This window comes from Centrocercus urophasianus, unplaced genomic scaffold (assembly GCF_019232065.1).
Source record: "Centrocercus urophasianus isolate 14NV4802_14NV808 unplaced genomic scaffold, USGS_Curo_1.0 seq_13, whole genome shotgun sequence".
In the NCBI taxonomy this organism is placed as follows: domain Eukaryota; kingdom Metazoa; phylum Chordata; class Aves; order Galliformes; family Phasianidae; genus Centrocercus; species Centrocercus urophasianus.
The window spans coordinates 29,157,157-29,173,936 of NW_024884475.1; the positions used below are offsets into that span (position 1 = coordinate 29,157,157).

Below are 16,780 nucleotides of genomic sequence, written 5' to 3' on the forward strand. Positions count from 1 at the left end.
TGAAACTTCAAAACCTTTTTAAAGCAGTTAAAATAAACTCTGTGTTTCCAATAACTCAACAGCCTTCTTCGGTTTCCAACCGCATTCCAACACTTTAAAAATATATTAACAATTTTGTTCAGATCAGAAATGTGCTTTTGAAATCCCTCATCATTCCACTTAACTACATTTTGCTTCACATCATACAGCAATTTCAAAGTGCATAAAATGATTACCTTTATGATAAAATTCAACTGGATGATCTTTAGCAGCACTGCTAACACACACCATCCACTAAAGGGAAGTCATTCAGCAGAATCAAATTAGAGCTAAATAAGCTCTCCCTGAAATACACATTGAGTAGATGCCACATCCTCAGAGCCAACTGATTTGCTCGCACTGTACCATGCAGCCTGCTATATACTGTAGACATAATTTTAAGACAAAATATTTAGTAAACACAAGCAAGACTCTGAGCAACAGGAAAAATCCCTGGCAATTTTTTCAGTCTTTCTTTTCTAGATAATCGTTCGAAAACCAATTTTTATACATCTCATTCTTTATAAAATTACTTTTTATAATCTTTTTAGTATATTCCTGATCTAAGAGGTTTTTAATTGTCCTGCTAAACCAGCAGCCTACAGAATGTTAAATTTTAACTGGACCAGGTACACTAAAGAGACATGGCTGGAATAATATGTTCAATGGCCCAAACAAACAAACAAACAAAAAACCCCACCATAACACATGGAGCCAAATTTCAACACTTTCAAGAAAAAAAAAAAAAAAAAAAAAAAAAAAGTTGTTTGTAGAACCTGAAGGGGGCTATTAACACCTCATATGACTGAACAAGTCACAGAAATACTCATTCTCCTTGTAGGTAGAAATGAAGTTTCAGAGCATCAGCTTAACAGCCAGTAGAATTACAAGGTACTTATAGTTGTGCACATACACAAGGCGCAGGCAATTTTTCTTTGAAAAAGAGTAAAACCAAGGAGAAGCTATGACTGCACACAAGACAATTTGTTTGACATTCTATTTATAGGTAAACTCTTTAGGTACCTATAGGTATACTCTTTTCATATATTGACTATTTCATTTGTGTGTAGAACTCATTCATCATTCTTAATGAATGCTAGCTACTTAGTAATCATATTTCTGACTGAAATTTCTGTAACTGGCAGTATCATGAATAATTGTTGCCACTGCTACACTTGGCTAACATTGGAACATATACAGCCTGCCCATTTAAGGAAGCTGGGAGGGTGTTAAAACTAAAATAGATAATATTTAACAAAAACATTTTAACTTTGGCTCTTTAATTAATTGCAAGAATTACATGACTTGATGTTTTATTCTTCAAATTCACTCTATTTCATTTTCACTGCAATATATCTAGCCTCAAAATTACATTTACTTTTACAGAAAGCACTGCTGTTCACTGCTCTACATCTTGCATCTCTTTGAGTGAGCCAATTCAAAACTGTATCTAAGCAGAATGTATGAGGTGATAAGTACAATTCTTTTACAACAAGATTCTTTCACGACCTCCCTTATTTCATTTTATTATTTATAAAAGAAGCACATAATGTGAGAATACTCAGATAGAAACACAATCCAGCTGCAAACAGGCACTGTGCAGAGAATACCTACCCCACAGCTTAAAATCCAGACTAAGCAGATCAGGCAGATACAGTATAGAAAAGACACTGCAAATAACAAATAACATGATAATTTACAAATATTTGGCTCCTTTACTTCCTTTCACAGAAGACTGGTGGACTGAGGTAAAACAAAACAAAACAAAACAAAAAAAGCTCCCAAACTGTAAGAGTTAGTAAGCAAGAGAAAAATGCACAAGCGATGATTTAATAGAAAACAAAAACATGCAGGTAAAATGTGTAAAAATTAATCATACACCAAGACGGAAGCAAAAGCTTTCATTAACAGATCCAGTTGCTGGGTAGGTCATAAAAATTTCTCTCTTCCCTGAACTCAAATGAATTGTAAAAAAAATGTGAGACCAAGTAGGGATTCTTCACTGTTAACAGGACTAGTTGTTCACACTTCTATGGGAGAGTAAACTAATTAATGATGACATAATCACAAGATTTTTTTGATCCCAACACAGGATTATAATTCTAAAAACGTTCACATATTTCTTCTCTGACTCGTAATTTATCCAGCCTTTTCCATTCTCATTATGATTTATGAGATTCTTCTCCATGCGTACATATACCACAGAGCTCTATTAATTGTCTTTCCCATTTGCTTCCTATTCACTGCCTATTAGCAACTGCCCTTTCTGAATCAAGAACTGCTCTCATCTTTCACAGTGGATGAAAGAATGACATTTCAGAAATAATTATTGAGATACGGGTGCTGCCTTTCATTACAGATCCACAACAAAAGCTAGTGAGGTAAGTCCTCTTCTGCAGAGTGGACTGCTGTGACAAAAGGCTGTTCTTTTGAAGTTACACCTGAACACAGATGCGGCTTTTGAAGACTACTGTAGAATAGTGTCAGCTATTGCCCACCTCTAGATAAAAGTAATGATTGAATAAAATATATATTTTAGCATCTGAACAGATAATGAGCAATCAAATCACTCCTAATTCTTCTGTGGCACATAAAGAAAAAACGCAAAACCTCTGAGGCACTCATACAGCAGTGCTGCATGGGACCTCAATGCTGTTTGCCAGAAGAATTTTCATATTAATTCAATTTTCCAAAACAGAACTTTCTCTGAAATGCTGAAAGGGCTCTAATTCATGCTATCACCACAATACAAAACATAATACAGTAATATGAAATGAGGATATTCTCCAATTCTGCTAGTTCACTAGTTCACAGGCCAGGAAAAAAAAAAAAAGAAAAAAGAAAAAAGAAAAAGTGTTTAACTTTTTATTTCAATTTATGTACTGGATATGTGGGAGAAATGAATTAATAGTATCCTAATCAGAATAATATAATGCTTACTTACATAGATTCCCTATATTAAAAAAAAAAAAAAAAAAATCATCAAATTTGCCACGGTGACAAAAGAATATTTTTTTCATTTATTATATGAATCTGTCCTTGACACTTCAGATCTCCCTGAAACATGTCAGTTTCAGTAAACTGACAGCAGCTCTAACTTATACATTGCCTCCCAAGTTAGAGAGCCAAACTGATGTCACCAATTATTTAATGCATTCTATCTCTATGATCACCTCATCAGATCTTAATGCTTCACATACTTGGATACTTACTGCTATGCTTTAATAAACATGACCAGGTTGCACCTGTTCAAAGGTTCATGGAAGCTATCCACTCAGTCTCACGATAATCAAGAGGTAACAGCTGCCCCTGTAGCTGATTTAATATTTCTGCCATACTTACAGGGATAGACAAATGAACCAGCTGTTCATGTTTAAACTAGATTTCCCTAAGAACATTCCTGGGTCTGTAAAGACCTGAGTCATACAGTCTTAAGACAGTTTGGTATGTGATACTACAAGCTAGGACAGCAGTATGTTTTTCTCTTTCTGCCACATTGTTGCTTTTTGTTTCTTTTTTAAATGAAAACAGTAAGTGAATGGCGTTCTTTACGGAGGAGGCAATCAACGTCAGACGCCAGCTAAGGAAAATGCCAGTAATCCTGGGTAATTCTTTCACCCTCATTCTGAAACAATATTTGCAATTTATCTGAAGTTTTTTCATTAGATGACATTGAAATGACTCATAAATTAATATTTTTTGCAGTCTTTTGAAGGGTGGGAAATGTACTCAGCATCAGTTTCAAAAAGAATTTTTTTTAATTTCTCCCAAAACTGTTTACCTTCTTACTGGAGTCATCAGAACAAGAACATGAACAAATAGTAGAATTCTCCTCAGGTCTTCAAGTAGAAACATTTAACATCCACTTTCAGAGAACGTCTCTTCCAATTTAAAACAATTATCTGTATGAGAAAGGTTTCACTCATCCCATAAGATGAAATGCTGCTTCACATCACATACATACGGAATGTACAGTTTAAGAAAAAAATTGCCTGAGGTGGTACTGTTTTCTGAAAGAATATCAACTGCAACTGCCAGCAGGTGCTTTAGCAAACCAAGGTTTCCCTGTGTAGGTGGCCTCACAGCTGCGTTACGAGTAGCAGCCGTGCCTAACAAGCTGTGTCCAAGCTCGCATGCTTTGTGCACCTGAGTCGTTTAATTACACGAGCATTCCTTCCTTGACTGCTCTCGTGAATACAGGTGACGCACAGTGAACGTTTTCTTTACCAGAAAACAAGGCACCAAGGATACCGAGCACCTGAGGAGCGGGGCCTCCCGTGACGGCGCTCGGCCGCGGTGGGGCGCTTGGCGCTGGCACGGCGGCCGCGCGCAGGAGGCCGGCTGCAGGCTCGGTTGCCGCGGCGGGACCGAGCTGCCGGGGGCTGTGCGTCACCGCGAGTGTGACGACACCGCCACGCATCCGCACGCCGCGCTGCCTCAGCACCGCGAGGCGACCGGCACGCAGCCCCGGCCCTCCTCCTCCTGAGGCGGTAGACGGTGTGGGCCAGCGCAGTCTCCCGCGAGAAGAAAATCGAGCGCTAGAATGCTGGGCTGGCCGCGGGGCGGGGCGGGCCGGCCATCGCATAGGGCAGTGCAGCGGCACCACCGCGGTACGTGCTCTGCTCTGCCGGGGGCGCTTCGCCGCTTTCACAAGGGAACTTTTCAGCTGGAGGTTGCGCCTCCTCAGGGGTCTCCAGACACTGACTGCATTATCCTGACGTGTCCCGAGCTCAGAACACCAAGAAAATACGCTGTTAGGTCCTTCCTCAACCTCCACAACGCTTGTGCTTTCTCCATTTCCTCTTGTGGATGCCCAGTTAGATATGAAACATCTCTAGCTGAGAATTTCAGGCACCACTAACTGTAGAAATGTCATTTGTGTTTGCAGGTAATCACACAATAGAAGCAGACGATCTGATTCACCTGCAAACAGCACTGGAAGTAAGCTGACTGATTCTGTCTGCAGACAGGAGCATGATGACTTAGCACAAAGAGAGCCACAGCTAGCTGGAGTCTCACATGGCACATCTGATTAAGAACGTGCCTGTTGGCGTGGCCAAACCACTGCAGGCAGATGGGCTGGAAGCTGGAGCAGTAGGAACCACTCAGCTAAGGGGCCTTAATTCACAGGAGCTGCTTACAGAGTTATTTAATATAAAGCTAGTCTCCTCTACGTTGCTCTTTATGTATGAATCTGGTTAATGTATTCACAAATATAAGTAAAGTGAATTATTGTTTCTATATATTTAAAACTGGAGCTGTCCAGATATTTTTCAGTGAGAAATTTGCTGAATTATTTTGAAATGGACAGCTTACTTTCAAATAACATTTTATATTTGAATACTAATTAGCAAAGCATGTTGGTTCTGCTTTTAATACAATATATTTTAGTAACTTAGGCATAGGATTTACAGTACTCTGTACCTAATATATACTTTATATATCCACCTGTACTCTATACATAATATCTCTATACACGGTTGCCAACCATACCCTGGGTTGCATCAAGGTGATTGGCATGATCAGCAGGTCAAGGGAGGCAATTTTGCTCTCTACTCTGCTCTCTTGAAACCCCCTCCCAACTGTGTCTAATTCTGGGGCCCAACCACAAGAAGGGCACAGAGCCCTTGGAGCAGGTCCAGAGAAGACCCACAAAAACATTTGGAGGGCTGGAGCAGCTACCCTGTGGGCACAGGCTGAGAGAGTTGTGGTTCTTCAGTCTGAAGAAGAGAAGGCTTCTGGGGGAGCTTATAACAGCCTAAAGGGGGCCTAAAGAAAAGCTGCGGAGGGATTATTTTTAAGGGCATGTAGCAATAGGATGAGAGGAAATAACTTTAAATTGAAGGAGGGTAGATTTAGAGTACATATTAGGAAAAAATTCTGTACTGTGAGGATGGTGAGACACTCGAACAGGTTGCCCAGTGAGATTGTGGGGCCTCTTCCCTGGAGGCATTCAAAACCAGGCTGGATGGGGCTTTGAGCATCCTAATCTAGTGGGAGGTGTTCCTCCCTCTGTAGCAGGGGGTGTTGGAACTAGATGATTTAAAGATTCTTTCCAACCCAAACAGTTCTATGATTTTATACCTGCCTCATCTCTTCTTTTGGGGAATCTTTTTCCAAAGTGAAACACATAGTAAACTACACATTTTGCTATATGCCCACATTCATTCCTTTAGCTGAAATTTTTACTGAGTTTCTGAATTCCTATGCCCTAAATATGATTAATTCAGTAAAACATTCTTTGATCCATGTAAAAGATATGCAGTATTTATTGTAAAGCACTTTTAAATCATTAGAGCTTAGTGAAGATCAGTGCTGTTAACGTGGAATACTAGGGCTTCCCTTTACTAGTTCCCAGAGACAGTTCAGCTTTCTTATGTTGTCCAACCAGCACACTACAATTTAAGCCAAAAGGATGAAACTTGGATTTGGAGTACTGGAATAAAATTCAAACACAAGCATATTTGGCCTTATGGTAAAAACTATGGGCAAAAGTAACGCCAGATGTGCCAGAGCTTTCAGTGACGTGAGCAACTATCCATGAAGAATGGCCCTGAAATCTTCCAGTATTGCAAATATGTTTCTAAATTGCTATTGAGTGGTAAGAGGATCTGGATGAAAATGATGTTAGTAAATAAACATGAGTTAAACAGAAAATATTTTGATTCATTAAAAAAAAATTACCAGTTTTCTGATATTGTTTCTACATTTTAGATTCTTCAACAACAGCTGGAATCATTTCAGACATTTCAGAAACAGACTCTGGAGAATGCTAATAGGGTAAAAAAAACTACACAAATGATCTTAAGTGTAAATGCCAACTCCTGCATTTTTAGATATTGCCATAAGTATTTTAGGTTATTATGTACATTAAATATACATCAAAACTAGAAAACTATTAAACTGTTAAAAATAATAAACTATTAAAAGTTGAAGGACGAGCTCTAACTTGCACTACTGTAACCTCAAGCGAACTGTTGTTTTCAAATAAGTTTCAATTCCACATAATGTTAGTCATTAGATATCAGAACCAGCTCCAATGCTGCAAACTGCCATTTCTCACGGAATGCTAGACCACCTTTCGAGGAGCATTTTCTGCCATCACAGAATCACAGAATTGTAGGGGTTGGAAGGGACCTCCAGAGATCATTGAGTCCAACCCCCCATCATTTTGTCTGATTCATTATATAAAAGCTAAAGACCTGATGCAGAAAGGATGTTTAGCATTATGCTTTGCTTGTTATGCACAGTTCCCTGTTCCTACACTTCATTTCCATTCAGTCTGTCCTTTGCAGGACATAACTTCCTGATTAAAAAATGTGTTTTGGAAAGTGAAATACTTACACATTTAAGTTTCCTATAAACAATCTTTTTCAGGTACAGTCTGAAATCAGTGACATACTAAATAAAAATATATTTGAAATGAAAACCCCAGTACATACGTCAGCCAAGATTATGATGACTGCACACATCACTTTTACAGCAAATAATGCATCACTGGTATGTTAACAGTTTTTACTTACAAACACATTATTCTGTAGATGGATTTTGGCTTTAATCTTTTTTTTTTTTTTTTTTTTTAATAACCCAATGGGTATTCTGAGTACAAAAAATAACAAGTGCTTTCTTCCTGAGAAGTCATAAATATGTATACCATTCCCTTCCACTCACTTTAAGTTCCATTTCTTTTTTGCACAGACAACATAGTAGCTTGATCTTCATTTGGGTTATTTTCACTGGATATGGAATGCAATGCAAAGCATATAGTGAAACAGGACATAGCCAAGGAGGGGACAGAAATGAAGAAAGGGAATAAAACTTACTTTTTCTGCATCTATTTAGTGCAACTCCAGTTTGTCTTTAATTTGTGCTGACTAGGATGACAAAACCAAAGACAAACTATAGTCTCCTTAGTTCGTCTCTCCTTTGCTTGAAATATAATCAATTTAAGACATCAGTATGTTCTGCTTGCTCCAAAACCCAATACCTAATTAAATGAGGCTGATTAAAATTGTAACATTCTAATAGTTAAATGGCCTTGGCAGAGAAAATTTGTGCAAGTCTTGACTGAGAAGTGGCTTTTTTAGCAGCTCAGATGTCTTATGCTTAAATTACTACATTTCATTATTCTTACAGCATGATTTTTTTTTTGGACATTTGTTTTTAATTTTGTGAGGTAGCATATGGAATATCCTGAATTGTTGTCTTCTCAAAGAGAAGTTCACCATGACCAACAATCCGGTTCTGAAGAGCACGTGGAAGTAAACTGCAGTGCTAAAAATGTGGTCAGTGATATACAAATTTCACATAGGATTTCACTGAAAACTGAAAAGGTTGAAGATTCAGAAAATCTAATTGGAAACAAAAGGATACTTAAATTAAACAATGAGTTTACACGTGGACATTTGGTATCTGGAACTGATTCAGAGACAGAAAGATCAGATGCTGCCCAGGAGAAGGTAATTTTTAGTAAATCTAAGCTTCCTATGAATTTACCTGAACACAGGAAAGAAATTTGTAAAATAGATGATAATTACACTACCAAGTTGCTGAAACAAGAGTTTTGGAAGTCAGCCAGTTCTAATTCAGACTTGTTAGGACAAAATACAGAAAAATCTGTCTTCTTATACAGAGAAAAATTAACTAACTTGAAAGACATTGCAGAAATTGTGACTTCTTTGGATGAATCATGTACTGCTTCAGCTCTACTTAATGAAAATTGCCTACATTTTATAAAGATTCTGAGTATGGCTGTATAACCCCTCCTACAACAGCATGCAGTGAAAAAGCAGAATCTGAAAGCAGAAATGTACTTGAATTTAAAAGCAGTTGTAGTGAAGATAACAGATGCCAGGTAGATTCATTTTCCAAAATGGTGAAAGATAAGCTACTAATGCTTGATCACAAACAGCAACTAGAAAAAGAATGACTGTCTGTTTTTAACCAGATGCTGCTGAGGCTAGGAGATCAGAAGTTCAGTAAAAACAAAGCATCCCCTAAATATGATGGAGAAATTGAAGCATTGCATAAGCTTCTGAAAAACTCTGAGCATCTTCAAAAAAGAGTACATTATCTTGAGAATGAAAATCTACATCTCATGAACAAGGTCAAACCTCTTGCTGATTCTGTACAGTCTTTGAAAGAAAAAATATCAAAATATGATGTGAAAATTAAGGACTTCACTAAAGAAGAGAGGAGTATGCAAACTCAGTTGGTTAAATCACCAGAAGGCAATGAGGGATGCGTTAAGGAAGTAAAGAGTCTGATAAGAAAATATAAAGAACTCCAGAACCAGAAAATCATCCTTGAAAAGAAAAAGAATCAACACCACAATAGAAACAAAGACACAACACAGGCACTACATGATTTTCAGATTAGGAACAAGAAATTAGAAGAAAAGATGACTGTTGGTACTTGCGAAAAAGGGAGGCTCAATACAGTGCTAGAGTCCTTGAAACACAAATGCTCCAATTCACAAGAAACAAATAAAAAACTTGGTCAGCTTACAGAAGAAAAGAGCTCCCTAGAGCAAGAGCTTGAAGGAAAGCAGAGTGAAATAAAACAAATGAAAGAAAAAGCACCTGCAACAAAATCTGAACTGGAGACTCATCTTCAATTAATGCAAACATTTGCAGAGAAAAAACTTAATCTTGAAATGACTCTGCAGGAATGTTCTAATACTAAACAGATGCTGCTGAAGGACACTGAGGAAGTCCAGACAGGTGAAGTGCATACAGAAAAGAAACTCATGACTGAACCCAGAAATGCAAAAGCAGACACTGATCTTTTAAAATATAACTTGACCGCTGCAAACACAGAATATAAGAGGTTATCAACAGTAGTAACAAACATCACAGAGGAAAATCAGCTACTGAAGAGAGAACTGAATGAATACAGACAATACGCTTCCAAGTATGAAAATGACATTAGAAAACTGTCTAAAGAATGCTTACTATTAGAAAATCAACTGTGGACTATTGAAAATGAGAGAGATGTAGCACAGCTTGAATTCCACCGTTTGCATAAGGATTATGTTTATCTCCGAGGCCAAGCTACAGCTTTAGCACGGACACAAAAGAAACCCAATCTCAGTTCTGGCACCACGCAGAATAACTGTTATTCTGAACATTCCACTACAACTTGTAAAGAAATTCCTTTGGATTGCCTTTCACAAGGTATGACTTTCAATTCATTATACCTTACTACCTTTTATCTTTTTAAGTCATTTACAGTCTTTTCACTATTTTTTTTGGTAATGTACTCAAACTGTCTGCTTTTATTGATACTTTGCTACATTTTACAGATTAAGAAGAACAGATCCTTATACAACATTAGTATATAGAAATGTGATGAAACTATGACAGTTGACAGGAGATTGAATTCTGTCCCAAAGATTTCAGACTCACAAAGGAATCTTAGCAACCTTTTAGCTAAGCAGTTTAGTACATGTCACATTTCACAGATTATTTTACAAGAAGTCCTAAATAAAATGTAACCCGCATTAACCTGTCCTTCAGATGACTTCTAATGCTGATTTATGTGAAATTAGTACAAACTACTTTTACCTTTTTACTGTTTTTCTAACTTAGAAAGCTTATTAGCTGAAACACGAATTTCAACATTTTCAGTGTAAACATGTTCTGAGAACAGTCATATTACAAAAAGCACAAAAATTAACATCTGCTAATTACTGTACAAAGACTAATTTTCTCAGCCACAGGACCATAGGGAAGAAGAATTTTTCAAAAACACTGCATATAATATTTATGAAATTGTCTGTACGTAGTGTTTCTACCATGCTATTTCCCTTTATTCTGCTACATTTTTTTTAGTACTTACTAAATAAATCTGTTAAAGTAAAGCCATGTAATTAGTTATTGGTGTTTCCAGAACAGACTTAGAGGTAATTACTTATCTTCTAGTTCCTCCTAATGCAACCACTGGTATATACAAGTCCCTAGCCAGTAAAAGGCACAATATGTTTAGAGATTGTTACTGCATAAAAGTAATCTATTTCTTCCTATTTCTTCAATAATTCATTAAACAGATTGTAACAAAGAAACAGTTATTTGTCTGGCTTTAACACAGCACATTAAATGTAGAGTGCATTTTTGTACCAGTACAGATACAAATTAGAACAACTGAAAGGAACATTAAAAATCTTAGTCAACCTCTTAATAGTTTTTGCTCTAAAAACCTTTTAAAGTACAAAATATTTTGCTGCTTTGATTTTTTGGTTTTTACTGGAGATGGGCAAAAATTATATGCTATAATTATGCATTGTGTGCTCAGACTCAGTAACAGCAATCAAACGGTTAATATTTGGGTTGCTTGGTAGATGGATGGTCAGGCATTTAATTGCATTTGACACAAAGTTGTGTGAGATTGTAAATATTAAGTTGTGCTCAGAATCTATTACAAAGGTAACTGGCTATATTTTTTATATAAGGGAAGTTGTTACATGAAAATAATGTAGTATCTAATGTCTTTCCTGTTTGAAATTTAAGAAAGTTCTAACCTCCACCATCATGGTAAAATGCACTGTCAAGAAGCCAGGCACACATTTATTATTTGTATTAAACAGTATGCTGAGGCCCTACCCAGAAAAGGGCATCAGCTTTCTCAGAGCACACTGTTTCTAATGGGGACTTATCAGGGGAAGCAATCTATTCCCATAATGGCCACATAAACTTAGTCTACATTCACTAAAAAATTCTTAAACAAGCTAGGTTTTTTGTTGTTGCTGTTGTGTTTGGGTTCTTTTTGTTGTTATTCTGGTTTTTTGTTTTGCTTTGTTTTAGTAAAGTGCCATATTTTAATTTTTAATTTTAATCTCCCTTCCCCATTTTGCTAGGGAATGAAAAGATAACTAAAATACAGAAGAAAATACGACAGGAAGAACTGAAGAGGTGGAAGGAAGAGCAAGGAAAAGAAAATAAAAACTTCAGAGCAGTCTTCATCAGCTGCACTACATCAGAACAGCAGTTAGAAGTACCATGCAGTCCAATCTGTCTAGGAGGGCTAAATCTGCAGAGTTCATAAGTGAACATAATATATTGTCCTGATAACCTGTACAAAGACACCTAAAGCCAGCACCAATATCATTATCTTATACAGCATGTTTAAAAAAAAAAAAAAAAAAAAAAGGAATTCTGTTACAGGTCTTTGGATAAAGAAAACATCAAAATTATTGTACAGATTACTGAACAGTATTTTAAAATATTGTGCCCTCTTGATCTAAAAGCATGGGGTTTTATGCCTTAATAAATGCTAGAAGACCTGGTCAACAACTCTTTATTTTTGTTTTCTTCAATGTTAGGAAATGTGAGACCTAGTCTAGAATTCACAAGCCTAGAATTAATAAGGAAAAAAAAAAAAAAGAAACAAAAAACCACCCTATCTTGAGGACAGCAGTAAGTATCCTTAAAGAATAAAGATCTACACATCTTCAAGAAATAGCTTAGAAATATAAATGCTGAGGGGTGTTTACATGAACAAATTTCTTGGAACACATATAATAAAACCTTATAAAAGTTAGGATCCGAGTTTCATCCTAGAAGAAGGTAGTTTGAAAGATTACGTTTGTTAAGATACTTGCATGAACAGAAAGGTAACAGAGCTTCTCTTGAGAACATAGCAGCAGTTAGAGTTTTCAGGAAACAGAGGATGAGTGTTAAACAGATGAGTGTTAATGAGTGAGAGATGATAATTAGAGATAACTACCTTTATAACAGGCTGACAATGGTCATTTTGAGAACATTATAACTGAAAGTCTTCAAGACAGTTCTTACACAAAATACTGTTGAAATAAACTATAAATTGTAATACTGCTAAAGGGAAACAATTATCTTAGTTTCACTGTGAGCAGACTTATTTGGCTAATATATACACTGGCAGTCTTTGAAAGATGTGCATTTTTTTCCACTGCAATACTTTGTGAATTTGAACCTAAATTACTCAATAGGAAGTATGTTCTGTTAAAGTGCATTTCAGTACTCAAGTGAAGCAGTAAGATTAAAAATTATTCACCCATGGACCTACTGAATACATTGTACTACTCATTGTAGCTTTACAACCATGTATGTATGTATATGTCTGTGTGTGTATGTGTAAGAACCAAACACAGATATTACATTCTCAATAATTAAACCAGATTGCCTTATGTACTTGAATTCCACTTCTCACATTTTTATTTACGCTGAATGCTGATTACCAACTGTATTGTTAAGAGTCTTAAAAATGTATCCTTCATTTCAACATTTTTACCTAATAAGATGCAGCATATGCAGTCTTGTAGTTCTTTACATTTATTGATCTGAAATGTAAATGAAGAGAAACTTATTAAATTTTGTTTTAGAATATCACTCTTCAGAATAGGAAAGTTTTAGTGAAAATGAAAAACTGTTACACCCATTCCTGTAATTAGATTTAGTGGCTAATCCATGAGGATCCAAATGATTTATACAGAACTCTGTGTCAGAGCAAGAATTTGTGCTCACAAATCCAATTTAGAATCACAGTCAAAATACCAGAAGATTTCCACTGGAAAGTACACAAAAATTGTAATCCAGTGGGGAAAAGCTGACAATTTGAAATGTATCTCACCACATATGAGCTATAACATTCATACTTCTAATAAATGCTGTTCAAAATTCTCATCCCACTAAACCTAGGAATAACAAAGCAAAAATCAATACATCCTTTAAAATTGTTAGGAGAGAAACGGTAGCAGACAATTTGAAGAAGTGGTTTGAATTTCTGGCTGTGGAACTTTCAGATATGATTTTTTTCTCTCTACAGATATTTGTAATGAGTCCATCATAACCATTTCTGTGAGCACATGGAGATACTCCACTGTATAATCAATCAACGTAATGATGTTATCATTACAAAAGAAACAAGAGAGGCAGAGCAGATTATAATAACAAAAAGAGAATAGAGAAAGCTTACCCGTATCCTGGGCTCGCTTACAAAACTCCAGCAGAGACGATCTCCAGAAGAGATCCTTCCCCACTGGCAGTCAGCTCTTCAATGGGTCTAGGAGAGGAGGAGCCTGGCTCCACCCCTTCCAGCAGCACAGGTGAATTGCCTTCACTTGTGCTCCCAGGGCTGACTCATGGCTCGCCTCAGGTGATCAATCAGAGGTTCAGGCCGTGACTCAGCAGTTCCCATTCACTCCACAATCACCCATTCCTTCTCAATTTAAAACTTGTTTCATGTGGAGTAATAGGTAGCTCCTGGTTTGGCTCTGTCAGTGCAAATTGAAACTTTTAATGATTCCTACAATTTAAAAGCGATTAAGCAAACTCAGGTACGTAGTGAAGTAAATACAACAGTCATATGTGGATTAAAAAGATGCGTTTCTTGAACTTCACATATGGTACATAACAGACAATCACAAATGTGAAAAATTCTAAGATTGATTTCCAAATTTTAATCAGATATTTCTAAAATATTTCATGTTGCTCACAGAGTATGCAAAAAAAATCATACATCTATGTAGAGCTGTTCTGTGTGCAATCTTAAAAATCCCATTTGAAACTGAAGCTTTAAATAACTAAAGAACATGGTCATCTGCTTGAGTTACAATAAGGCCAAACAGAAAGTTATTTAAAAATAACTGTTTGAAAAAACTTCACCCAAATTTACAGAAGTATGGAAAAAAATTTTGAAAACAAGCTTCCTTATATATTTCGTATGCTTTTGTTAACAATTCCTTCAATTATTCTGTTAGTAAGCAACCATCTAACGAATGTTGGTAGACAGCATGCATGAAATATGAACTTAAAGTGGCTTACCTTAAGACATTTTGAGTGATTATACTTGTAACAGGTCTGCTTTTCGGTCCAGGAGGAGGATGAAAAACCTTTTGTTCTTTACTGGATGAGGCAGCCATAGTTTTTTTGGTTACATAAGGGTCAGCAGAATGGCTTGGATAAGGATCAAATGTGCCACCTTTCATGCCCCCTAACTGAAAAAAAAAAAAAAAAACAAAAACCAACTTTCAAAGTGCCAATCTGTAGAATAGTAGGATTTTATTACAATATTATTCATGCAAAAGCAGAGAATACTGAATAGCAGACTGCATTGTATTCTATTTAAAAAAACAACTACCCAAAATTCCTTAAACTTCCATTGGAAACCTTAGGGAAAATTTTAGTGATTAATTAGATGGTTTAAAATATTCTTTGTAAGTCTGGATATTGAGTGAAGGATTTTAAAAACATAAAAAACATAGAAAAACATAGAAAATGTAAAACCATAACTCACTGAAATGACCTCTGATGTGGTTAGAAAAAAAAAAGAGAAGTCCTATGTTACTATTAGTTCACCAGTAAACCTCCATATTCAGTGCAGGTATAGAAATACAACACAGGTTTTTCCTGTAACAGTAAGTTCACCAGAACTATAACAATGGCAATTTCTAGTTAAAAAGCATGCAGAAACCTTATTAATTCTTTGCAAGCCTCTGGAACAGCTAATCTCCACAGTCTGTTGAGACTGCTTTCCTTAAAATGCAACAGTAAGCAATTCAATCAGCAATAAAGCAAATTTCCCTTTGAGGATTTGTATAGAAAACAGGGAGTTTGAGAAGTACACCGTTCATATCTCAAATGGCAGCATGCAGTGTTGAAAGCCAGGAACAGGGTCACCAGCATCGTCAGTGAGAAGATGTACAGCTGTTTCAGCAGCTGTCTTTTCAGAACACTAAAGGATCTCAGCTGCTTCATCTGTGAGACTGAACACCCAGCATAATTCTTCATGTGTAAGCATTCTTGCAGTCCTTTTCAGAACATTTTCACTGCTATTATCTTATTCCTCAGATGAATTAGTATCGGTCAAATAAGTCAGTGGTGAAGGACAGAATAATCATAACATTAGCAGAACATTATATTAAGTGGCTGACAGTGGAACACCAAAATGTAGAAGTGACAAATTAAGAGGTATTACTGTACTACGTATTTGGAGTCAGTTGAGAGAAACATTTATGCATCAAATGCATCAACATTTTAAGAACATTTCAAACTAAAAATAAGATTTAGCCTAAGGTGAATTCCATAAACTTAATATCTAATCTCAGAAAAAACAATATATTAAAAGAAATGTCTTATGGAATGCAAAAATATCCATCTGGATTTTAAGAAGTAACATTAAAGCAACTGAAACAAATGAATTATGTTCCTTGACATTAACACCGAGCTTCATTTCTTAGGTCCCCCGAGTGCTTCCCCCATGTATTTATTCCCATCCACCTCCTCCTTCTTTCCTAAATACTGAAGAATTAGAAAATTCTAAAGCTGACTCCAGATTTGTGTCTGCTACTAACTCCCAAGATAACTCCTACAGCCTTTCGCTGAGCAGGAGCCATAATCTGCATTTTCTGCTCCTCCCAGCTCTCCATTCCCGTGACACTGCTAAAAATTTTGTTTTAGATACCTATACAGGTTCAAAAATGCCATGAGAGATTGACAGAGTCCAAAATAAAAAAGCATTTTGTTTTGCTACTGTAATTCTTTCTTGCTGTCATTTATTGCAAAACATTCATTCCACTTTGTGCATATTTCATGGACTATCCAGCCAATTAACTGTATGTTAACAGCACTACACAAATTTTAAAGACTTTTTAGGTTACTTGAAACTGCTTATCAGGGAGCATTGGCTCCAACAAAATAAACTGCACAATGTCTTTCCTATTTTTAACAGTACGAAACATTGGTTTCTACCTTATGTACTGTAAGCAAAGTTTTAATTCAAAACATCT

The 16,780-nt window shown here is 36.3% G+C and overlaps 2 protein-coding genes across 10 annotated transcripts in view; one reads left to right on the top strand and one right to left on the bottom strand.

Moving 5' to 3' along the window:
* The window catches only part of CUNH4orf47 (chromosome unknown C4orf47 homolog), a 94,525-nt gene that overhangs the window by 63,610 nt on the left and 14,135 nt on the right, over nt 1–16,780 (bottom strand). For 6 of the 9 annotated variants that reach the window (XR_006167619.1, XR_006167620.1, XR_006167622.1 and 3 more), the window contains exon 7: nt 14,817–14,989. Coding sequence is in view for 4 of the 9 variants with exons in the window: in XM_042811844.1 (XP_042667778.1) it covers nt 14,817–14,989 (173 nt within the window). In the remaining 5 variants the exon portion in view is untranslated. Of the gene's footprint in view, nt 1–13,185; nt 13,334–14,131; nt 14,267–14,816; nt 14,990–16,780 lie in introns of those variants that run through there. The other 3 variants (XM_042811846.1, XM_042811845.1, XM_042811847.1) reach the window with 3 other exon arrangements.
* CCDC110 (coiled-coil domain containing 110) lies at nt 5,038–10,054 on the top strand (the record flags this gene model as incomplete). The annotated part of the gene is made up of 5 exons (XM_042812843.1): nt 5,038–5,112; nt 6,733–6,798; nt 7,396–7,518; nt 8,199–8,303; nt 8,966–10,054. Coding segments are annotated over exons 1-5 (1,458 nt in total), but the record flags the coding sequence as incomplete, so codon positions are not given.